Source organism: Myxine glutinosa, chromosome 3, assembly GCF_964187855.1.
Source record: "Myxine glutinosa chromosome 3, kmMyxGlut1.1, whole genome shotgun sequence".
In the NCBI taxonomy this organism is placed as follows: domain Eukaryota; kingdom Metazoa; phylum Chordata; class Myxini; order Myxiniformes; family Myxinidae; genus Myxine; species Myxine glutinosa.
This window is the reverse complement of record NC_136263.1, coordinates 23,427,101-23,452,707: the sequence shown is the minus strand read 5'-3', so window position 1 is coordinate 23,452,707 and position 25,607 is coordinate 23,427,101. Positions and strand designations below refer to the sequence as shown.

The 25,607-nt window shown below is 47.8% G+C and overlaps 1 protein-coding gene across 1 annotated transcript in view; it reads left to right on the top strand.

Moving 5' to 3' along the window:
* The first annotated feature begins 1,567 nt into the window (after nt 1–1,567).
* Nucleotides 1,568–25,607, top strand: part of LOC137423751 (monocarboxylate transporter 12-B-like) — a 180,399-nt gene continuing 156,359 nt past the window's right edge. The window contains exon 1 of the mRNA XM_068111226.2: nt 1,568–1,737. Coding sequence (XP_067967327.2) covers nt 1,613–1,737 — 125 coding nt within the window. The 5' untranslated portion in view covers nt 1,568–1,612. The remainder of the gene's footprint in view (nt 1,738–25,607) is intronic.

Sequence of the window (25,607 nt, the reverse complement as noted above, 5' to 3'; positions counted from 1 at the left end):
GAGCTCCCCCGCCCTTTGACGGGTAGTGCTGCTGGGTGTCCAAATCCAAACACCCTCTGGGGGCGACTAGACCAGGTGAAAAAAACAAAACTTTTTCCTACCCCCCCAAAAATGCATGATTACTCTTAGTCTGGCTCCTACCCGTTGACATGCCTGGCTAGGCAAGACCTACCAGGAGCAAAGCTCCCGCCAGTATAGCCCAAGGGGTCACAGGAGCACGCAAGCCTCCCCACTACGATCAAAGTGGTAGACACAATCGGGAAACTTGGTGCAGGTATGTTTAATGTTGAAAAGATTAAGTGATTAGGTTTTGGGGTCATAGGTCAAAGCTCAAAGTCTGTAATAGGCCTTAACATTCTTGTGTTGTTGGAATGGGTAGAGAAATAGTTCAATAAAGCCTCATTTCTTCCGAGAGCTCTGAGTTTGATTCCACAACAATCATCTTTTTTGCCTTTTAAAGGAGCATGAATTCACAATATGAAGATGAAATGCTCGAGATACATTTACTCCACCTAATTTAATTCCTTTCATTTTGTGAATCATCAAACATCTCGTGGTACTTGTTGCACAAGACAAACTGTTAAAGTCAGCAGCCTGCATGCCGGCTCAAGATAAAATGAGTCAAGGTCCCAATTCTAAGCCGCAGGTTAGAAATAGCATCACTATTTCATTTAGAACTTTTCAAAACATTCATCTTCTTGGTTATTTTGTTCGGTATTCTAAACATTTTTTTTACCTCTGCCACCGAAGGAGGTTATGTTTTCACCCCTGTCTGTTTGTTTGTGAACAAGATATCTCAAAAAGTTGTGGACTGATTCGGACGAAATTTGGCAGAGATGTAGCGTATGTGACACCGACGAAATGATTAGATTTTGGTGAAGATCCAGATCCGGATCCGGCTACTATAATCTTTAAGTGATTTCGTCACCATTGGAGATAGGGCCAAAAACGATACATAGCACGATGTCTCAAAAAGTTGTGGACGGATTTACCCGAAACTTCGTGGACCGGTTGGGTGTGTGACAAGACCGACTCGATTCAATTTTAGTGAAGATCTGAGTATGAATAAGGATACGAGATTTATTTAATTTTTAAGTGATTCTTCACCATTGGGAGATAGAGCTAAAACCAACATATAGCAGAATATCTCAAAAAGTTGCAGACGGATTTGGACGAAACTTCGTGAAGAGGTTGTGCGTGTGAAAAGGACTAATCGGTTCGATTTTGGTGAAGATCTGAATATGGATTCGGCTACAATAATTATTTAATTAAGTGCTTCTTCACCATTGAGAAATCGGGTGAAAAGCGATATATAACATGATATTTAAAAAAAGTTATGGACGAGTTATGAATAAACTTGGTGGATGAGTTGGGAAGGTGACAAGAACAAGCCGATTAGATTTTGGTTCAGGTCCGAATCCAGGTCCGACCTATCACTATCAGTGGGATACAAAGTGCAAACTGTTCACCAGGTGGAGGTATGCTCTCTACTGAGTGCCGTTCTCGTTTTACTTGTGCTCACACATTTCTCCCCCAATCACTATACCCGCCCCCTTTTGCAGATCGCATTTATACCTTGATCAACGACACCACAGACAGCTCTTCATCAGCAATGAGTGAATCCAGGTCCGTCAGTGCTTCCAGGGAGTCGGTCAGGAAGAGGGAGAGTCGTCCGTGTGGCTGGGTCGTGGTCATGGGTATGTTCGTGGTCATACTATGCACAAGAGCTGTAACAAGGTGAGTGTAAAGTTAACTTTAATTTCTGTAACATAATTAACTTTACAAACACTCTCCATTCCAGCGTTATTCGAGACTTGTAACGTTTTTCATTCTTCGTGTGCTCGCGATGAATCTGAAAAACAAAATGGTGTTCAAAATGTTCAAAAATGCAGTTCAAAATGTTGTACAAGGACTAAAGTTTAAATTTCTGCATTAATGGGAACCAGCTGAAAGTTTTCCTGGAATGTTGACTTGTTACCAGCGGTTTATCCCAATTGTTTAATCAGTGTATGAGCCCTCGCACTATTTGTTATGTAAGTACATTTGACCCTCACACTATTTGTTATGTAAGCACATGAGCCCTCACACTATTTGTTATGTAAGCACATTGTGGGCCCTCACACTATTTGTTATGTAAGGACATTTGGCTCTCATACTACTTGTATGTAAGCACATGTTGAACCCTCACACAATTTGTTATGTAAGCACACTTTTAGTCCTCACGTAATTTGTTATGGAAGCACATTTTGAACTCTCACACTATTTGTTATGTAAGCACATTTTGAGCCCTCACACGGTTTGTTATATAAGCACATTTTGAGCCCTCACACTATTTGTTATGTAAGTACATTTGTCCCCCACACTATCTGTTATGTAAGCACATTTTGGGCCCTCACACTATTTGTTATATAAGCACATGTTGAGTCCTCACACTATTTGTTATGAAAGCACATTTTGTACCCTCACACGATTTGTTATGTAAGCACATTTTGAGTCCTCACACTATTTGTTATATAAGCAGATTTTGAGTCCTCACATTATTTGTTATGTAAGCACATTTTGAGGCCTCACACGATTTGTTATGTAAGCACATTTTGCGTGCTCACACTATTTGTTACGTAAGCACATTTTGAGCCCTCAAACTATTTGCTATGTAGGTACATTTGACCACCACACTACTTTTATGTAAGCAAATGTTGAGCCCTCAGAGCCCTTAGAGTCTGTATCATTGTTATATTATAGGCCTACCCTTATTCGTACAACGTGATAGCCATTCTTGACAAGGACAACCACATCACTGATCCACCCAGACTTAGACTAGTAGAAGACATCCAAACTTTTCCATGCTGTCATATGTTCCAGGGTGTAAAAACTTTTTCTAAACCAAAGATAATTCATGAAATGTGGACATAAAATGGTTGGCAAGTTCGTCTTGCTTCTGGACCTTGTCGTATTCCGCACTTCATCCAGGTCTGTGTTACCTATAACCTGTATTTTTATAATACCGATGGAATGATGTGCCAAAGCGCCGCTCCGGTGTGTTCCAGCAGGACTACACCCCTGCGTCACCATTTATTACATATGCACATTTTGAAATGGGGGAAGGGGCCATGGGGGTTTTAGAGCAGTGAGTTACAGCAATCAAAGCAGTCGCTGACAGCACAGGTTCTGTTTAATTAGGACCATAATAAGCCACTCGTGTTATCAGTAGAGATTTCACCATCTGGGGTGCGTGCAGTGTTGTAACATACGATGGACTACATCACCAAAAGGCCCATGTGTTTATTTTGAGGACCCTTCTTTCTCAAACACCATGAAGAAGAGTCCATGTCAAACTCCTAGGTTTCCGGAGACCGGAAACGTTTCCAGAGCACGTGGGGACACATTTGTCACCGATTGCTTCATTCAAGATTCAGACTTGGACCAGAAGGGACAATCCATTCAAATTGTAGAGACGTCCCAACGATGATCAAATAAAATTGTATGCACCTGACCTCAACTTTGAGTGTCATAGCAAAGGGGTTGAATAACTATTGACTCAATACATTTCAGCTTTTCATTTTAAACTATTTTGCAAAAATTTTTTTTTAATCCCACTTTCATATTACAGGGTATTTATTATGTGCAGATCAGTAACCAAAAAAACATAATCTCCATTTAAATCCATTTGAAATTCAGGCTGTAACACAACAAAATGTGAAGAAAGTCAAGAGATGTGAATACTTTCTGAAGCCACTGTAGCTACGTGACCAGCTGCTCCACAAGCCCTCACCTTGGCTAACAACCTCCTATGTGGTACTTTATCAAATGCCTTCTGATAGTCAAGATACACTACATCCACTGCACTTCCGTCAGCTACCTAATCATCAGGAACTGTTTCATAGAACTCTATAATATATCCCTTTGGTAAACCCATGTTGACTGCCTTTAATTAGTGTGCATTTATTTAAATGATTCCTCACCTGGTCCCTAATTAATGTCTCCAACACCTTCCCCACAACTGAATTGAAACTACCAGATCTATCATTCCACGGGACTTTCAACATGATGTAATCTGCCACAGAATGTTGGTGCACGTGCACAGAAACCCCGAGAAACAGCGGTGTCCAGGGCATAATAAAGTCGATCACGTACACGATATAAGGATTCTTAACCTAACATGGCTCACAAAGCTTGTAAAAGAAGCCGAAAACACTTGGAAAGGTTCCTGTGAGAAAGGGCTGCAGCGCTTCGCAATGAAACACTTGGAGAACTTACTGAGCTCCCCGAATGGGCAGCTGCTCATAGTACAAACTCCCGGCCATGGGGGCTGGTGAAAGCCGAAGTGGACGGGCGTGTGCCACCCAACCCCCCAATTGATCGCTACCAGTGCGTGGACTTTGAACCTTGTAGGAATGTATCTTGTGAACATGGTAGGTATGGTGATTTATTTAAATGGATGTCTGCAATTTGGAAATAAGATGCTGTGAGTTATTACCAAGTAATGGTAACCAACTCGTTGGCAAAGGACATCTTCGCGACGTGAAAATACACAAAGCTTGTGTATCTGGATGGGGTGCTTCTGAACACCAATGGGAAGGACATATATATATATATCGCGTGTGCGAATGTACAGGGTAATTAAAAAATGATTATATTTTACTGTTCGACATGTTGAGAGGGTGGGACCCATTGGAGCTGTGAGGGCTGTCATAAATTTAAACTCGGCTTTTTAAAAGTATTGCTAAAAGGAGACTGTGTGTGTGTGTGTGTGTCTTCTATATATATATATATATATATATATATATATATATATATATATATATATATATATATATATGTCGGATCAAGACTTAGAACTTGGGACTCAGAAGACTCAGAGAAAGGAGCAACGGATATATTTATTAGAACTCGTTTACACAAGCTTGCGGACAGCAAGATGTCGCAGAAGGTTCACATGAAATGACCAACACTACAACAAGATGCTCTGAAATAATTCGATTTAAACTTGCTTTATATAAGGAATATCGGGTGTGGTTTTAGCTCACAAGATACAGAGACAGAATGGGCTCATTGGCCCTCCCACCATAGTCCCATCCTGTTGTTCAGTTAGTTAGAGGAAGCTCATCAAGGCCACTCATAGGTTAACTCAGATAAGGAGATGGTCAGCCATATGTGGCAACATGTTTACAACTTTCTGTATAGAAACCTTGGTTGGGAAAGTACAAAAGGAGGGGACACTCGTAAATGTGTCAGCCCACAGGATATTGGCAAAGTCTAGAGGGAGGCTGAGAGATAACAGCTGCCACCAAGGCCAGGGAAGGGGAACAAGAGATTGTGCCCACACAGGCCAAGAGCTCACAAGCACAGAACTCCTTATTAGGATATTACACATCCTCAATGCACAAGAAAGGACTAAGTATTATAAAAGAGTACAGCAATCAGTCAAAACAAAACATATAATTGGTTATACTTGGTAATTGGTAAAGCAGCAAGGATATACAAAGGGGGAGGGGCATTACAGCTCCCTACATACCGCCCTTTTGGATCTAAGATACAAAGTTATCTACGAGCCAATCAAAGGCCTTTATTTCAAACAAAGCAGAAACAAAACCAATCAGGAAAGTCATTCAACATATCACGCGAAGGCAGCCCAGTAAGCATGTCCCGTACCCAAAGCACCACACATACTCAGTAGGATGATTCGCGTCTGTATGTGAGTATGCAATGTAAATCCGTAAAAGCGGGTGATCAAATGGCATGAAAAATCCTCCAAGAGAGGTGAGATAGACAGTGTAAAGGGTTCACTAAACGTACCACGCGAATGCAGCCCAGTGAGCATGTCCCGTACCCAGTACCACACATCGCACTCAGCAGGATGATCCGCGGGTATGTGGGTGTAAGTGGGTGTTTGTGGGTGTATGATGTAAGTCAGGTGTAGATGGGTGTATGAGGTGAGACCGTAGAGGCATGAAAATCGAATAGCGCGTCAAATCCACAACGAAGACCTCTGGTTCCACCGGGGTCCACACCCAGGAAGATCTCCCGACCCACCCTTGGAGCACAGAGGTGCGGCCAGGACTCCTCCCCAACTGGAGCTCGCCCAGGCTTCCCCAGGTGAAATCCTTGGAGATCTTCAGCGCTCAATCGATATTCATGTTCATGAGGTCTCTTACATGCTGGTGATCTGGGGAAGACACAACATCGTCAGTATCAGGTGGCTCAAACCTATGGCCATAAAATAAAGCATAACGGTCCAAAGGAGGGAGAGCGACTTCCTTTGGGTCAAAGTCGAGATCGTCCGAGGCGATGCTGCTTGCATCGCTGCTATTCCTGGACGAATTCGTAAAACAATCAGACTCGGAACTCAGAGTATCTCCACGATCGAGTTCCTCTCCATCCGGGCTTGGGGTTGCAGTTGGGTCCAAATCCCGGACTGGGTCAGTGGCGTTTGACTCACTGTGAGCTTGTGAGACATAAAGGTGAGCTCGTGAAACATAAAGAGGCAAGGCCTGCATTGAGACATAAACATCAGTCGGGGACCCTTGCAAGTGGCCCACATCATCATTGGTAACATCATCAGTAACATTATTCTCAGGTGGCGTAGGCCTGCGGCGTCGGCGGCCAGCAACAGTCATAGCCTTACACATCGAGAAAAAACGAGAGGAGTCCCTTAGGAACTCGTTGGCGTCTGCATGCGACATGTTGGGGCCCAGAGTAATCGGCCTCCTGGCAGCCTGAAATGCTTCGAGGTCCGCAACTGTGTAATCAACATCATTATCGGTAATATCAACAATGGAAGAACAATCTTCGGAAGGGGAGATCTCATTGTCGCGGCCCAGTGGCTCGTTCGGGTCGTCGTTCCAGGATCCGCGGTCTGCAGTCACGTCGACGGCCGGTGTGTCATCTGGACCCGCGGTCAGCTTATCGATCATCACCATGGCCTTTTCTGTTGTCGTCTTCAGTGTCCATCCTGTGGAAAACTTTCTCACACACGCAAGGACTGAAGCCTTGATTATTACACAACTGACCACGATTCCAAGGACTATTGCCAAGGCGGTCAGTACCCTCTTTACTATCGTACCTGTCCACCCTTTGAACCAGTCGGTAAGCCACTGGTGGGAGGCTTCCCGATCCATTCGATCCCTTGTCAATATATGAGCACTTTCCCTTAACCTTATAATAGCAGCACTGACCCCCTGTGAGGGGTCAGGAATAAAAGTGCAACATCTACCCTCAATTATCCCACATACCCCTCCTCGTTCTGCCAATAGCATATCTAACGCAACCCTATTTTGCATAACCATTGTACGCAGGTGGACAACTGTGTCCAACATTTCGTCATGTGCTGTAGCGGTGGCGTTGGCCACACTTTCTAAGATTAACGCAATTTTGTCAATGCGGTAACTGCTCATGACCGTCCCAGCCCATGGGAAGAAGAAACTAACGGCCTTCTCCCAATCAGCGCCATGTAAGGTGGTGGTCCCGTCGTCGTGCCAATAGGTGCTTCGTTGTGTCCTTATGAGTGCGGGGGTATTATGCAAGTGTTGTCGCATTTCCATTTCTGGGAAAACTGATCCTAAATAGCAAATTCCTCCCCAATTATCAGGTAAATATGGGTAAGCTTTGTTCCCGCATACAAACATGGTTCCGTGTGGAGCCACTAAATGAGTGGTCATGCAAGTGCGAAGGTCTGCGATAGTGTTTGTTCCGTTTTCCCCTTCCCATGCCAACTGGAGGTGTGTGAGGTTATGTAAGGGCGAACTTGTAACATTTACTAGCAGCAAGTGTTTCCCTTCCCTAGGGTCCGCGAGGAGGGTATCTCTACACACGGATTTACCTACCATTATTTGGCCCTTTCCTTCTAAGCAGAGGGCCCCCTTAGCCGGCTTAACCCAAACCGGCGCCGGACGTTCCTCAAAGTGTCGGGGCTGGATGGGGGGCGAGTACTGGAAAACTCGTTTACACGCGGTTCCGTCAGAACCTTGGCTTGTCAGGGTTGTACTAAGGCATTTGGTGTCTAGTGGCTTCGAGCACAAATCATTGAGTGATAGGGGTAACACTACCATTGGTATTCCTGCTGTGCTGGTGCGGGGAAGGTGCATACACATCCAACACCGTGTCCTATTCTGTAATGTGGCCATATGCCGTGCGACCTTCCAGTATGTGTTCTCCTCTGGCTTCCTTCTTACTTCCTGGGCAGGCGGGGGTTTGAATGACATAGGCGGCGCAACTAGGTCGGACGTAGGGTTCAGTTCCATTTGGGATTAATGTGCGAGGGGGCCATATTCCACATTCAAGAATCATTGTTGTATCCGGGCCAATGGGGGTATAATGCAATAAGAGGGTAGTATTTTCGATGCCCTTGCCCCATCGATATCCTGGGGCATATCGACTACTTATGTCCCCAGTGTATGTTCCATTTTCCACTTTCCTAACCTTAGTCAGGACTAGGCGTGGTCTTGTCATGCGTGCCTGTGGTGTCTTATTGTGTACCACTATAGCTTCCACCCATCTTACAGATAACCACTTAAAGCTTGTTTCCAAGTTACAGCAATTCACCGCTATTTTGTCTCCCCAGCGAGCCGTTATATACTTGACGGGGTAGAGGGGAAATGCTGAATAGTTGTCGGGTCCTGGGTACTTGGGGAGGTCCTTTCTCGATAGCTCAAAGTGCAAGAGCCTATCTTTGGCAGGGGGTTTGCGGCAGCTGCCCAGAATTCCCATCATTATGACCGTCATCGCCGCCCTTAGGAGACTGTGGTGCCCTAGACGGTGCATTGTCTTCAGCTGTGTGGGGTGTAGTGTCTTGTGTGGCTTGTGGTGCAGGGATGGACAACTTACAATGGGTGGCGTGGATCCACGAAGGTTTACCCTCGCAGAAGACTGCCGTCGGTGTGACTAGTAGCACCTGGAATGGTCCCTTCCACCGTGGCTCCAAAGCAGCCTTGCAGGTGAAGTGCTTTACGAGCACCCAGTCGCCGGCCTGGAAGTCGTGGATGGCGTGGCCTATTGGTTCAGGCAGCGCCTCTTGTACTCGAGCATGGATGCTGCGTGCCACATTGAACAAGCCTATGCAAAATCTCAAAAGCATGTCATCCATTACTGGCAAAGCAAGGGTGGACATGTCCGTCGGTGCTGAAACGGGCAAGCTCATAGGTCGTCCCATTAATATTTCGTGGGGGGAAAGGCCCGTAGTGCGACCCGGGGTGGAACGGATGCTCATCAACGCAAGCGGGAGAGCCTCTGGCCACCTCAAGCCTGTGTCTGCGCAAAGTTTCGCTAGTTTATTCTTTAAAGTCTTATTCGTTCGTTCCACAAGTCCCGATGACTGTGGGTGGTAAACGCAATGGAAGGACTGCTTAACGCCCAATGCCTTCAGGATGCCCTTGACCACCTGCGCCGTGAAATGACCCCCTTGATCCGACGAAATTATCTGGGGAATGCCAAATCTGCACATAAAATCCCTTATGAGGCGCTTCGCTACTGTCGGTGCATCGGACTTGACGCATGGGTAGGCTTCGACCCATTTGGTGAACGTATCTACGATTACCAACACATAGCGAAACGACATGCTTGGTTCCAATTCTGTAAAATCGAACTCGATAGTTGCGAACGGCCCACTAGGCGGGGGCCGTCCCCCATCATGTGCATGTCTCGGCGGCGCCCCTCTATTGTGTTGCTGGCAGACCACGCACGATCGGCACACTTCGGATACAATCCGTGACAGTCCTGGCGCTGCCCAAGTGTAGTTTATCTGTCCCATCACCCCCCTCTGGCACACATGACCATTCTGATGAGCCATGCGTGCCAGCCAAGGCAGTAAGGCCTGGGGTGCTATAGGTTTCCCCTCAAGGGTCCATATTTCTCCTGGCTCAAGGCGTATCGCCCCTCGTTTGAGCCAGTCCTCGTGTTCGGCCGTCGGTGCAGCGTTCTGCAAATTTATGATATCGTCCTTCGTTGGTGTGGCGGGTGGTCCCACTGTCGGTATTTTTTTTTTTTTTTTTTTTTTTCTATACTGAATCGAGGCTCGTGAAAGAGCTGACAACCACGAGGGAAAGACAGTACAGGGGGACCACGAGGGAAAGACAAGGACAGCACATGGGGACCGCGAGGGAAAGACACTTAGACAGTACAGGGGGACCACGAGGGAAAGACAAAGACAGCACATGGGGACCGCGAGGGAAAGACACTTAGACAGTACAGGGGGACCACGAGGGAAAGACAAGGACAGCACATGGGGACCGCGAGGGAAAGACACTTAGACAGTACAGGGGGACCACGAGGGAAAGACAAAGACAGCACATGGGGACCGCGAGGGAAAGACACTTAGACAGTACAGGGGGACCACGAGGGAAAGACAAAGACAGCACATGGGGACCGCGAGGGAAAGACACTTAGACAGTACAGGGGGACCACGAGGGAAAGACAAAGACAGCACATGGGGACCGCGAGGGAAAGACAAAGACAGCACATGGGGACCGCGAGGGAAAGACAAAGACAGCACATGGGGACCGCGAGGGAAAGACAAAGACAGCACATGGGGACCGCGAGGGAAAGACAAAGACAGCACATGGGGACCGCGAGGGAAAGACAAAGACAGCACATGGGGACCGCGAGGGAAAGACAAAGACAGCACATGGGGACCGCGAGGGAAAGACAAAGACAGCACATGGGGACCACGAGGGAAAGACAAAGACAGCACATGGGGACCACGAGGGAAAGACAAAGACAGCACATGGGGACCGCGAGGGAAAGACAAAGACAGCACATGGGGACCGCGAGGGAAAGACAAAGACAGCACATGGGGACCGCGAGGGAAAGACAAAGACAGCACATGGGGACCACGAGGGAAAGACAAAGACAGCACATGGGGACCGCGAGGGAAAGACAAAGACAGCACATGGGGACCGCGAGGGAAAGACAATCGGTATGTCAGCAATCTGTGCAGATGTCGCCTTTGCTCGTGTCACCATCGGCATGTTGCGTTCTATCTGTTGGTTGGCGGCCTTTCCTGCCGCCTCGTCCGCCCTTGCATTGCCCCAGGCAACGTCAGTGTCCGCCCTTTGGTGGCCACGACATTTAATTACCGTGATAGCGCGGGGAAGTAAAATACTTCGGAGGAGCCCTTCTACCAACGCGCCATTCTTTATCACTGAACCGGCAGATGTGAGAAACCCTCTCATCTTCCAGATGGCCCCTTTATCGTGGACTACGCCGTGAGCGTAGGCCGAATCTGTGTAAATGTTGACGGCAAGGCCTTCCGCCAAGCTGCACGCTCTGGTCAAGGCGCACAGCTCCGCCTGCTGTGCGGAAAATGTAGGTGGAAGACGCCCGCTTTCTACCGTTTCGCTATCCGAGCACACGGCGTACCCGGACAACAGGGACCCGTCCCATGCGCGCCTAGCTGATCCATCGACATAATATGTACAATCGGGGTATTCTAGGGGATTGTCCTTTAAATCCGATCGCACCGTGGAGACTAGCTGCACCACGTCGGCGCACACATGGGGTTCGCCCTCCTCAGGGGTGGGCATCAGTGAGGCTGGGTTGAGTGTCATGCAACGTTCGATCATGATGTTGGCTGCAGTGATCAGTGCGGATTCGTATTGCATTAATCTAGTGTTAGACAAATGCTGTGTGCTTCGCTGTAACAACAGCGAAGTGACGCAATGCAGTACCCGTAGCGTTACTGGGTGTCCCATAACGATGTCCGCTGTTCTTTCTACTGCGTACCTGGCCGCTGCCACGGCTTGCAGGCACACCGGAAACCCTCGTTCGACCGGGTCTAACTTTTTACTAAAGTAGGCTACCGGCCGCTCCTTATCCCCATGGGTCTGTGTCAAAACTGACTGGGCGAAACCTCCCACGGCATGAGTGTAAAGGGTAAATGGTTTCGCATAATCCGGGAGTCCTAATGACGGTGCCGTGACCAACGCCTTTTTCAGCCCGTCAAAGCATCGCCTCAATTCATCCGTCCATACCAATTCGTCCGGGGCGTTTGATTTGGTCGCCTCGTACAGTGGCTTAGCCAGCAGCGCAAAATCAAGTATCCAAGTGCGGCAATATCCCGTCATACCTAGGAAGCGCAGCATTTGCCGTTGCGAGCAAGGGCGAGGCAGCTCCATGATAGCGGTCACCCGTCCAGCATCCAATTCTCGTTTGCCGTGCGAAATGGCGTGTCCCAAGTAAGTTACAACCTGCCGCACAAACTGAAGTTTTGGTCTGCCTACTTTGTGGCCTTTGGCCGCCAAGGCCTTTAATAGGGCCATGGAATCCATTTCGCACGCCTCCTTCGAAGGGGAGCAAATCAACAAATCGTCAACGTATTGCAGCAACACTGACCCTCCCTTCAATTCCACATCCGCCAGGTCGCGGTGTAGCGCCCGGGAAAACAGAGTGGGGCTATCTGAAAACCCCTGAGGTAGTACTGTCCAAGTATACTGGCGCCCCCTATGGGTGAAAGCGAACAAGTATTGTGACTCAGGCGCGATGGGCACAGAGAAAAACGCAGAACAAAGGTCGATAACTGTGAAGTATGTTGCGTCCGGCGGGATTGACATCATGAGGGTTTCTCCGTTTGGAACTAGTGGGTGTATGCCCTGTATCACCTTGTTCACCTCCCTTAAATCCTGTACAAACCTCCATTTGTCCTTCAACGGCTTTTTCACTGGCAAAATTGGTGTATTACATGGGCTGTTAGTTTCCACGATAATTTTCTGTTCCACTAGGGATTGAATTACTGGTGCTATGCCTACGTCGGCCTCAGGTCGTAGCTTATACTGTTTTACATTTGGCAAGCGCATCCCCGGCTGCACTGCTATCACTAGAGGTTTGGCGTCTCGCATCCGTCCAACCTCACCGTCGCTTTTAGGCCATAAATTGTCTGGCACCTCCGCTAGGAGGTAATCTGACTCACCCGGGTCCGTCAGCACTGCCCTCATGGCATAGGTGCCCTTAGGAGGTAACTCTGCTACTTCGAACACTCCATCCCTCCATTGTGTCTTGAAGTCAATTGAGAACCCTTCGCCATTTTGGAGCCGTTTCAAAGTCCAGCGGCCTCTCTTACTCCGATAACCTTGTAAGGGAACTTCTCGTAACCGCCCCACCATCCAACCTACACTTTCCGGCGGCCACCCCTTGGCAGTGGTGAGGGTAACATGGGCGGCCGCTCCTTCGGGGCATTGGGTCAACGCACGCTGACTCGAGGTTAGGACTGCCTCGATACCTATCCCCTCACGGCCGATCCATATCCGTGATAAATGTAGAGGCATGCGCTCGCCCAGCTTTTCCTTAACCTTTTCTCGATAATTCTCGTCCTCGCCCGTTGCATCATAGTACGCAGTGCAATGGGGTGGATTATCCTTTACGTTTTTTATCGAAATTTGGTGCAGTTGTAGCCAATCTCGCAGAACTGAACTGTCCAAACACACATTATCTATGATATGCGTCCAGGTAGCCAGAGCCCCGTCATCCATGCGCCACCAATACATGGTGGGGCCGGGCCGAGACAATGTCGTCATCAACAAGTCGCGTTTAGATTCCGCGACGTCTACGAAAACTCCCTCCTCTGTACATGAGATTTGACAGCCCAATCGGCACAACAAGTCCCGTCCCAACAAATTTGTCGGGGCGGTAGTGGTCATCAGGAACGCATGTTTAGCCTCCAGCGGGCCGCATGTTACTCGCACTTCCTCCGAAACAGGAAGCGCTTGGGGTAAGCCCGAAACACCCAGTATTTGAACGTTCCTCGCCGTGGGGCGCAAAGAGGGCAACTGCCCCTTGTTAATCGTGCTGCGAGTCGCACCCGTATCGACGAGAAATTCTAATTGTCTTCCCTCCACGTCCAACGTCAAGGTCGGTTCCTCTGCCGGTGTCATGGTCAAGAGAGGACACTCCTTGGGCGACCTGCCAGCATCCCGTCAATAGGCCCCTCTATTGTATTGGGGCGGAAACCCCTTACCTAGTGGGTGTATGCCCTGTATCACCTTGTTCACCTCCCTTAAATCCTGTACAAACCTCCATTTGTCCTTCGACCAAACCAAAACTTGGGCAATCACGTCTCCAGTGTCCCATTTGCTTGCAATAATGGCACGGTTCCTGTGGAACCGGTGGTGCGGAGGGCATAGGTCGTCCCTCTACAGCACCCCTTCCGCCCAGCCGGCGTTCTGGCGGCCCCCACTGTGACTGGTTTACAGGTTGCCATTGCGGCGGACCACGAGGCGGGGCCCAGTTCCCCCTTGGTCCATTCTGCATCCCACTATTGGGGGGTGGTCCAGGGGTTTGGAGAAGGGGTCTTGGTGGATACCAATTTTGGGGAGGGGGCCCTTCTACGGTCCAAGTTTGAGGGTTTTGAGGAGGAGGGGGAAGAGGGGGTGGTATTGTCCATTGCTGTCTTATCTCGTCCATATTAATTAGTCCAAATTCCTCAGCAGTACAACCTTCGCAGTCGTTACCTTCGCGGTGGATCCACTCTCCGTTGGGGAATTGGCCCCTATAGAAAGGCAAACCGCTCCTCCCGTGGTCCTCATAACCCCGGACAGGCCCCCACTTCTGGCACTGTTCGCGTATGTAGTTCTGACTCTGATCCCCCTTTTTATTTTGATTAAATTGAGCCCGTTTCTCCTGGACAAACATTTGCAATATTTCCTCCTTAATATCCTTCTTCTCCTCTAGGGAGGAGCCCGGGCATTGTTCCAGCTTGTCGCATAATTCGTTGGTTGTCATTCCCTTCCAGCCGAAGAGGACGGACTGGACCTGTTTCTTTAGTATCGGCCGAAGCCCCTCGATTAGATATTGATTTACCAATGGTTGGGGTAGCCCTCCCAGCTACATCGGACCCAGTCCTCCCCAGCGCACGATGGCCTTTTCCAACCTTTCTCGGTAATCTCCAATTGGTTCTCCTGGTTTTTGTTTTATGGCCCCGATTTTTCCCCAATCCGGACCCCCTGCTGGCAACAGCGCCCACTCGATGGCACCCAGCAGCCGGACCTTCAGTGCATCCCATTGCGCTAGTGTTATCTGGCCCGCTCCTGCTGCCCTTGGATCGACCGGCGGCCAGTGTGCTCTTAGTCTAGCCCTTTCCCATACTTTGGGTGGGAGCACGGATACTCCCATATGAGTTATGTCTCGATAGTCGCACTCGCCAGCTAAAAACCAATTCGACATGGTTGGCCCTATCTGCCGTGGATCCTCAATAAGCAAATGTTGAATCCTTTCCCGCATTACCGTTAAGGAGGATTCTTTCCATGGTACCCTTTCTCGAACCCCCTGACCTTGAGCATTAACTCCAATAATTTGTACGGGGCACAATGTTTTCCTTCCCTCTATTTCCTGACATTCCAATGGGGTAGTTTGTGAGGTCTCTTTCCCATTACAGCCTACCAGTAAGGGGTATAACCCATCCTGTCCTATCGGTGGCGGGAACCCTGCGATGTCGGTCCCGTCATCTATTCCGTTAGCTCCGAGTTGTGCAAACGGTCTTCCCTGGCTCGGGTGGTTCTGGGGTATCTGGGGCGCGATGGTAGCGGGGTTATAGGGAGGTGGTGGCGGGAGCGCAGAAAGGATAGGTGGTGCCTGAAACCCCGGGACAGGGCTTAGGTCTGGGGCTGGGGAGGGTAGATTGGTCACTACTTCCCCTACCGCGGGGTCTGGGTTTTCAACGAGCGACATCAGTCACGCGTTGGCCTGCCTCTCTATTTCTTTAATCGCTTCATCCTGCACTTTATTCGCCTGTTTCCTCAGACCCTTGAGTTTTGTTACCTCACCAGCCAAGCTGGCCTGTTTCGACTTTGCGTGTCGCTTCATCGCTTCTTCCTTCCACCAACCAAAGACTTTCCAATAGTCAGGCGGGAAATGTTTCGTGGCCTGTTCTAACTTTTCTAATGCCTCATACAATGCGTCCAATTTTTCCAGCGCAAAAGACCCTCCTTCGGGCCACGGTTCACCTAAATCCTTAGTCAGCGCAACCCATGACTTCCCTGGTCTCGCAGCATCATAGCCATACCTCCGAAACATAAAAAATGCTGGGGTATTTCTAAGCGGTTCACCTGCCTTTACAGTCTTATTACCCATCCTGTTCCCCATCCTAGGAAAATTTAGTTTACCGACGTAGCCTTGTACCCGTGAGGATCGCCCGCCTCGCGGTACAGCCGTCTACCTAACTCTGAGAGGCTCGCAGCCTTGTACCCGTGAGGATCGCCCGCCTCGCGGTACAGCCACGCTACCTACTCTCCTGAGAGGATCGCCCGCCTACTCAGCCGTCTAACCTACCCTTACTATACTCTCCTGGCGTCCTACGCCCTTATAATACTTCTAATCTTACTTATAATTCCAACGTCTCCCGGGTAGGCCTCGGATCGGGACGCCGCCCTTATCCTTACCCTCACAACCCAGAGATCTATTACTCCTTATCCACAGGCGCCCAACATGGGGCACTTCCCCTTACGTAACGTTACCCTAACGAGTCCATAAACAGTCAGTTGCTCCGGGACCCAAGCAGTCCGTATTTAAATTTAGGTTCGTGGATCAGGTTTGAGCAGGGAACGGAACAAACGGCACCCGGGCAAGAGAGTGGGTTGCAATTTGGACTGACCCCCAGGCTACAAAGGAAAAAACAAAAGAAAACCACAGCTCACCTGACCCGGATCAATTGCCAGCTGGTCTCACCACTCACTTGCCTGGGACCGCGTCCCGGACTGCACAGACTGATCCCACCGCTGCCACCACTTGTCGGATCGAGACTTAGAACTTGGGACTCAGAAGACTCAGAGAAAGGAGCAACGGATATATTTATTAGAACTCGTTTACACAAGCTTGCGGACAGCAAGATGTCGCAGAAGGTTCACATGAAATGACCAACACTACAACAAGATGCTCTGAAATAATTCGATTTAAACTTGCTTTATATAAGGAATATCGGGTGTGGTTTTAGCTCACAAGATACAGAGACAGAATGGGCTCATTGGCCCTCCCACCATAGTCCCATCCTGTTGTTCAGTTAGTTAGAGGAAGCTCATCAAGGCCACTCATAGGTTAACTCAGATAAGGAGATGGTCAGCCATATGTGGCAACATGTTTACAACTTTCTGTATAGAAACCTTGGTTGGGAAAGTACAAAAGGAGGGGACACTCGTAAATGTGTCAGCCCACAGGATATTGGCAAAGTCTAGAGGGAGGCTGAGAGATAACAGCTGCCACCAAGGCCAGGGAAGGGGAACAAGAGATTGTGCCCACACAGGCCAAGAGCTCACAAGCACAGAACTCCTTATTAGGATATTACACATCCTCAATGCACAAGAAAGGACTAAGTATTATAAAAGAGTACAGCAATCAGTCAAAACAAAACATATAATTGGTTATACTTGGTAATTGGTAAAGCAGCAAGGATATACAAAGGGGGAGGGGCATTACAGCTCCCTACATATATACATCTATATCTATCTATATAATTATAAAATTGAAATCTTGCGTGTTTGTGTGTAACATTCGATTGGTCCGGGGGCGTGGCTTACCCCTTTGAGAGAGTAGTAATATCCACCATTTTATTAACTCGCATAGCTTTGAGGCCTGTTTTGTAGGCCCGTGGTGTCTTGCTCTCTCTCTCTCAGTTTTATTTCAAATCAAATTCGATATATCATTTCATTTTTCACAGTCGCTAACATAGTTTTAGACTCGGTTGAAAAAAAACGGGAAGAAAATCCGATGAAAGTTTCCGTTTATAGAACGAAATGAATTCTGAAAGGCTTGTATCTTCAAGGCCATTGAGTCTGTTTCACGCCTTTATCTTCAATCTAAGTCGCCATCTGATTTCATTTTTATCGATGGTTTTAGACTCGGTAAAAGAAATAATTGAGAACATTCACGCACACACGGGAAATTGCAGAGATATATTTTTAAAATCACGCCACGTTGATATACGAAAATACACCGCCTAAAATAACAGGCATACAGTATATATCTTCGGCATTTCATTCAACATTATTACCCGGAAGTAAAATATGTTTCAGGAAATTACCGAGAGATATTTCTTCGATTTTTTTAATTATTTATATGTGCATACACTTTAAATAGGTTTATTTGAAATCTTTAATTTTCACAATGTAATTTATTTGTCATTTGATGATCGGCAAAACGATAGCACAAACACAATACTATTTGCAGGAAGAATGTCGTATCAACCCTCCGACGGCACTACGGACGCGGACAACGAATCACACCTCACGTCTATGGACGCGAATAGCAACATCCGCACGAATCAGTCATCAATGATTTTCTTTGACACGCCTGGAGGCACAGGGAAGACGTTTCTTATTAACCTGATTCTCTCGAAAGTGAGAGCGAGTGGAGAAGTTGCCCTTGCGGTGGCCTCATCTGACATAGCTGCTACCCTCATGCCTGGTGGAAGAACAGCGAACTCAAGGTTCCAAATCCCTCTGACACCGAGGGAAGATGGCGTATGCAACATCGATAAAAATTCCACTATCGCAGACCTCCTTCGAAGTACAAAACTCATCGTGTGGGATGAGTGTCCTATGATCAGGAGAGAGAGTTTCGAGGCTGTGGATCGCACGTTGCGTGATGTATGTGACAAAGACGAGCCTTTGTGACGATATGATGACTTTGATATCGATCTTGACGATATGCTGTGGTGATTTCCGTCAACGTGATCAGAGATAAGGGCCGAAATCACGTGTCACAGGTAAGTGATTTACAACGCTGGAGAGGTGAGCCTTATGGCTTGCTGGCCCAAATAATCTCCCTGATGATGTCCAGCGTTCGCTTTAGTTCTATTCTCATATCTACCCAAACTGACATTGACCCAACGGGTCATGGGTCGTCTAGGGGTAGCATCATCATCATCATTGGTTGAGGGGTAGCATCATTGGCTGAGGCATAGCATCATTGGCTGAGGGGTAGCATCATTGGCTGAGGGGTAGCATCATTGGCTGAGGGGTAGCATCATTGGCTGAGAGGTAGCATCATTGGCTGAGGTGTAGCATCATTGGCTGAGGGGTAGCATCATTGGCTGAGGGGTAGCATCATTGGCTGAGGGGTAGCATCATTGGCTGAGGGGTAGCATCATTGGCTGAGGGGTAGCATCATTGGCTGAGGTGTAGCATCATTGGCTGAGGGGTCACATCATTGGCTGAGGGGTAGCATCATTGGCTATGGGGTGGCATCATTGGCTGAGGGGTAGCATCATTGGCTGAGGGGTAGCATCATTGGCTGAGGGATAGCATCATTGGCTGAGGGATAGCATCATTGGCTGAGGGGTAGCATCATTGGCTGAGGGGTAGCATCATTGGCTGAGGGGTAGCATCATTGGCTGAGGGGTAGCATCATTGGCTGAGGTGTAGCATCATTGGCTGAGGTGTAGCATCATTGGCTGAGGGGCGACATCATTGGCTGAGGGGCGACATCATTAGCTGAGGGGCGACATCATTGGCTAAGGGTCGACATCATTGGCTGAGGGGTGACATCATTGGCTGAGGGGTGACATCATTGGCTGAGGGGTGGCATCATTGGCTGAGGGGTGGCATCATTGGATGCAGGGTGGCATCATTGGATGCGGGGTGGCATCATTGGATGCGGGGTGGCATCATTGGCTGAGGGGCGACATCATTGGCTGAGGGGCGACATCATTGGCTGAGGGGCGACATCATTGGCTGAGGGGCGACATCATTGGCTGAGGGGCGACATCATTGGCTGAGGGGCGACATCATTGGCTGAGGGGCGACATCATTGGCTGAGGGGCGACATCATTGGCTGAGGGGCGACATCATTGGCTGAGGGGCGACATCATTGGCTGAGGGGCGACATCATTGGCTGAGGGGCGACATCATTGGCTGAGGGGCGGCATCATTGGATGCGGGGCGGCATCATTGGATGCGGGGCGGCATCATTGGATGCGGGGTGGCATCATTGGATGCGGGGCGACATCATTGGCTGAGGGGCGACATCATTGGATGCGGGGCGGCATCATTGGATGCGGGGCGGCATCATTGGATGCGGGGTGACATCATTGGCTGAGGGGTAGCATCATTGGCTGAGGGGTAACATCATTGGCTGAGGGGTAGCATCATTGGCTGAGGGGTCACATCATTGGCTGAGGGGTAGCATCATTGGCTGAGGGGTAGCATCATTGGCTGAGGGGTCACATCATTGGCTGAGGGGTAGCATCATTGGCTGAGGGGCACATGATTGGCTGCGGGGTGGCATCATTGGCTGAGGGGTCTTCTCACTGCTCATTACTAAAAACTGCTCTTCTATGTGAGGATTGATAAATAAAAGCAATTAGAACCAGTAAATTTAGTTTTATATGGCATTTTGCCTCTCTATTAGAAAGTGTGAGAAAATTATATATCTTCGCCATAGGTTGACCTTTGACCCCCACTGTAACCATGGTAACCCCTTAATTATATATAATAACATTGACCCAACGGGTCATGGGTCGTCTAGTATATATATATATATATATATATATATATACATACTAGCAAAACTAACTGGCGTTGCTGGGCAACACAGAGTTGCTTCCTGATAAGAATATGAAGAGAGAGGAGGAGAGGGGAAGGGGAAGGAGAAAGGAGGGGTTTGTGTCGGGGAAGTAAAGGGAGGTGGATGGGGAAGGAGAGGGGGGGGGGAGACAAGGGGTGGGTGGAGAAAAGGGGAAGGGTGAGGGGGTGAAAGGCGAAGGAGAGGAGGGAGGGAAGGGTGGAGGAAGAGGGTTAGAGGAGAGGGAGGGGATGAAGGGAGAGAGGGGGATGAGGAAGAAGAGGAGAAGAGGAGGGAGAAGGAGAAGGTGAGGGAAGGGGGAAGGGGAGGTTGCGAGGGGGGGGGGGGGGGGAAGAGAAAGGTGAGGGGGAGAGGGAGGAGGAGGTATCAAAGAGAATGCTATGTTATGCTTAAAGACCACACACACACGCGCACACACATACACACACACACACACACACACACACACACGGACACACCACACACACAGAAACACCACACACACACAGACACACACACACACACACACATGCCGGATTAATCCTTGCCAGGGGGGCCGGGGGCAAATAACATTTTCTGGCCGGTCTCAACATGAGTGCCACCCTCCAGAGCAAGGTTGGCTCAGGTCCAGTGAATAATCTCTTGTCTCTTTGGCTTATTTAGATTTAGAGTTGAAGGAGTTACATTAATAAAATAGGTTTTTTTATTTTCCTCAATGAATTGATCACCCACACACATATAAACAAGGAACACACGGCCCACCTTACACTGTTCACTCACTCAGAACTCACTGCTATCCTTATACCATTCACTCAGTCGGAACAACTCACGGCCCTCCTTACACTGTTCACTCACACGAAACACACGGCCCTCCTTATACCGTTCACTCAGCCAGAACATCTCGTTGTCTTCTTTATACTGCTAACGCACACGGAACATCACACCCCTCACACACCACCCACACAACACTCACTTGTACAATCCACTCCACAGTTTTCCTTGATTGCTCCCTCATACCATGCTATTTAAGAATGAACAGAACAGATTACCAAGTTTGGACCATGTCCTGATGACTATTTTCATTTGTAAAAAGAGAAACTGCAGAAAAACATTTTATTCACTTGAAGTTTTTGCGCCGATCAGAATCTGGGGCCGGGAGCAAATGCCATTGACTGACACACACACACACACACACACACACACACACACACACACACACACACACACACACACACACACACACACACACACACACACACACACATTCACATTCACATTCACATTCACATTCACACACACACACACACACACACACACAAAAACACACACACACACACAATCTCCCATATGAGTGCTTGTGAGTGGATTGAGGGACTGCGGCCTGTTCGAAGTACCGTTGCGGTAAAACTTTAAGCACACAAAGTACATCCACACAACAACCCCAAAGCACCTAAGGTTTACATTCCTTTGTTCATCAATCAGTGTACTTTGTGATTTTTAAAAGAAGGAAATAAATTAAATATACTACAGGCATATTAGTGGGAGGGCCACATTCTTTTAATTCAAGTCTCTTATTTGATTTATTTTGCCTTCCTTACTCAGAGATTTCCCCACAAAGCACACAGGCATGACTTCGGAAGCCTTGATAGTCAGGTTCACTATGTCAATAAATTATATTTCGTTCAACATCATGGTAGATTAGCAAACCTATACATTTTTGGAAAGGTTATAGCATAAGGAAACTAAAAATCAATGTTTACATTTGGAGAGATACCTGTATGGCGGCCATTTTGGATTTTCAAAATGGCCACTGTAAAATACATATTTTGTTCTATTTCTGCCTCTAATTACCCTAAAAACTTTTAAAAATATACTAAACCTATATTTTCAGGGACAAGGAATCCAATGAAAGTATCAAATTAGTGCTATGGGGAATGGTAAGACACGAATCAAAGGTTTTGAATTGCAAAATACTGTCTTTATATTCGCGATAAGTTGCATAATCAAATACATGTTATCATTTTGTACAGGCAGTTAATAACATCAAAATGTGTCACAATAATTCATATCACCAAACATACACAGGCAGTCAGAAAAATCATATATAATAATAATAATAATAATTCATTTATTTTGTATAGCGCTTTTCATGAAGCCCAAAGGCGCTTTGACAGAGTGCAAAACATAATGCATAACAAAACATGAAAACAACAAGTGCAAAAAGACAAGAATCAATCGGGAAATATTTAAAGCAAAAGGAGGGAGAAGGAGAAGTGATAGTCAGGGGTTAAATGCTGTGGGTTGAATGTTGAATGCAGTGCTGAACAGGTGGGTCTTGAGTGATGTTTTGAATGTGGTGAGAGAGGAGGAGTCTCTGATGGTGTGAGGTAGTGAGTTCCAGAGGGTGGGAGCAGCGATGGAGAAGGCCCTGTCCCCCCAGGATCTGAATTTGGTCCGGATGGGGGGGGGGGTCAGGAGGTTTGTACCAGCAGAGCGGAGGTTGCGGGTGGAAGTGTGTCTGGAGAGGAGGTCAGCCAGGTAGGATGGGGCCAGGTTATGGAGGGCTTTGTAGGTCAAGAGGAGGATTTTGTACTGGATTCTCTGGGAGATGGGGAGCCAGTGAAGCTTGTAAAGGACGGGGGTGATGTGGTCACGGGTCCGGGAATGGGTGCGTAGACGGGCAGCGGAGTTCTGAATGTATTGGAGTTTATTGGTGATTGTTGAGGGTGAACCATAGAGGAGGCTATTGCAGTAGTCCAGACGGGAGGTGATGAAGGCGTGGATGAGGGTTTCTGCAGCCGTGGAGGAGAGGGATGAGCGGAGACGGGCGATGTTTTTCAGGTGAAAGAAGGCTGTCTTTGTGATCTGTTTAGTGTATTTGTCGAAGGAGAGGGTTTGGTCAAAGATGACGCCAAGATTCCGGATGAGAGGGGAGGTGGATACTGGGATACCGTCGATGTTGAGGGCAAAGTTATGGGTGGATTTTGTGAGCGTTTTTGGGCCAATGATGATTATTTCAGATTTATCACAGTTAAGTTTGAGGAAGTTGATTTGAAGCCAGGATTTTATTTCAGAGATGCAGTTTGTCAGGATAGAGTGGGTGTCGGTGGAGACGGACTTGGTGGAGATGAAAAGCTGGATGTCATCGGCGAAGCAGTGTAATTGGAGACCATGACGGCGGATTAAGTGACCGAGGAGGGACAGGTAAAGGATGAAGAGGAGGGGGCCAAGAACTGAACCTTGGGGGACACCTTGGGGGAGGGGAGCAGTGGGGGATTTGCAGTTATTGATGGAGATGAACTGGCGTCTGTCAGAGAGGTATGATTTAATCCAAGAGAGGGCAGTGCCGGTAACGTTAAAGGTGGATTCAAGTCGGGTGAGGAGGATGGTGTGATCGATGGTGTCAAAGGTAGCGCTGAGGTCGAGGAGGACGAGAATGTTGAGGTTGCCAGCATCAGAGGAGAGGAGAAGGTCGTTGGATATATACACATGCAGTTAGTATAACTTTACATCTACACAGGCAGTCAATGACAAAATATACACAGGCAGTCAATGGCATCAAACATACACGATTACAGAATATGCCATTTAGAGTTCGTCATCACTGTCCTGTGTGTCGGATCCGACAATATAGTCCGCATCGTTTTCACAGTCCGTTCCACACAAGCAAAGGTCGGTCAAATTGATTGGCAAATCGAATTGGTCAAATGGTCGATCGAATCGAATTCGATGAATCGAATCGAATCGAATCGATCGAATCGATTCGATGAATCGAATCGAATCGAATCGATCGAATTGGTCAAATGGTCGAATGGTCGATCAAAGCGATTGGTCGAATGGTCGAATGGAATTGGTCGATTGGTCGAATTGGTCGAATTGTTCGAATCAAATTGGTCAGAATTGGCAAATGTAAACATTGATTTTCAGATTTTCCATGTAATAACGTTTCCAAAAATGGATAGGTTTGCTAATCTACCATGATTCTGAACGAAAAAACAGAGTGAACCTGACTATGAGGTCGATCGTGCTGGTTAATTATTTTCATTACACTCAATTCCCGATGGTTAATTTTTTTCATTGCACTCGATAAAGTTGCACTTTTGGGCACATTCCTTAATTCCAACATTCTACTTTTCTACTGGAGTGAAGAATCATGCCCGGGTGATGCCTTAAAAGGCGATTCGACAAGTGCTTTCTATGGAAAGGACAAGAAGAAGACCTTCACGATCGCATCCAGAAATGAGGAGTTTATTGTGACATTTTCTCTATTTGGCAACGATTTCCGAGTCGCTACTACAACAGAGGCCAATTAGTGGACATGTTAAGTGCTAAAAATAGGGTGTTGACTTCAAGTCATGATGCAAAGGTCCCCTTTGGCATAAAGGTTCCTTAGTGCCCTAGGAACAAAATGATCTAAAGACACAAGTATCTTAAAATCTAAAATGGCTGCTGTCAGCCATCTTGGAAAACATGGCCAACCCATAGCCCAGGAAGCATTTGTCATATAAACTACTATGATACATGTTTCCCAGCTAATTTGAGGTCACCTAACTCATTTCTGGCATCACTTCTGCAGCTACAGAGAAACATGCATGGCTGCCCCTGCAGGCAGCACTTACAAGGAGTCCTACAGTCTGTCTTACACTGGCAAATGGCAAGGGCGATGTCAAATAGCAAATGCCAAACCATTATAGGGATGTTGGGAAACTCAGTGAAAAGAGGCAGCATGTATGACTTGGTTGGGGGAGTAGCAGGAGGTTCTGTGATGCTGGCATAGTATGCTGCCCATGAGATCCATTCCCTGGTTTCGAGGGTCTGTTGTGATAGAAGATTTCTGACTCTCTCCAACCACACATGGCCTTCTCTAAAGATGCTAGTGGGAGAGCGTGAAGCTGGAAGAGGATGACCTGCATGCATGGCTGCCCCTGGAAGAGGATGCTGGAAGAGGATGACCTGCTGCACACGGCCTATTGTATCATTAAGATATTATAGATTTTGCAGCAGAGGTCAGTAAACCACTTGCACTGGTGGCACGGAGCTGTACAGTGGCTCTGATTCCTGTCTAATATTCCACCCCCTGATATGCGCCGGAAGGCAAGAATGCTGAGAGAGTTTGATCGCATCAAAGTCAA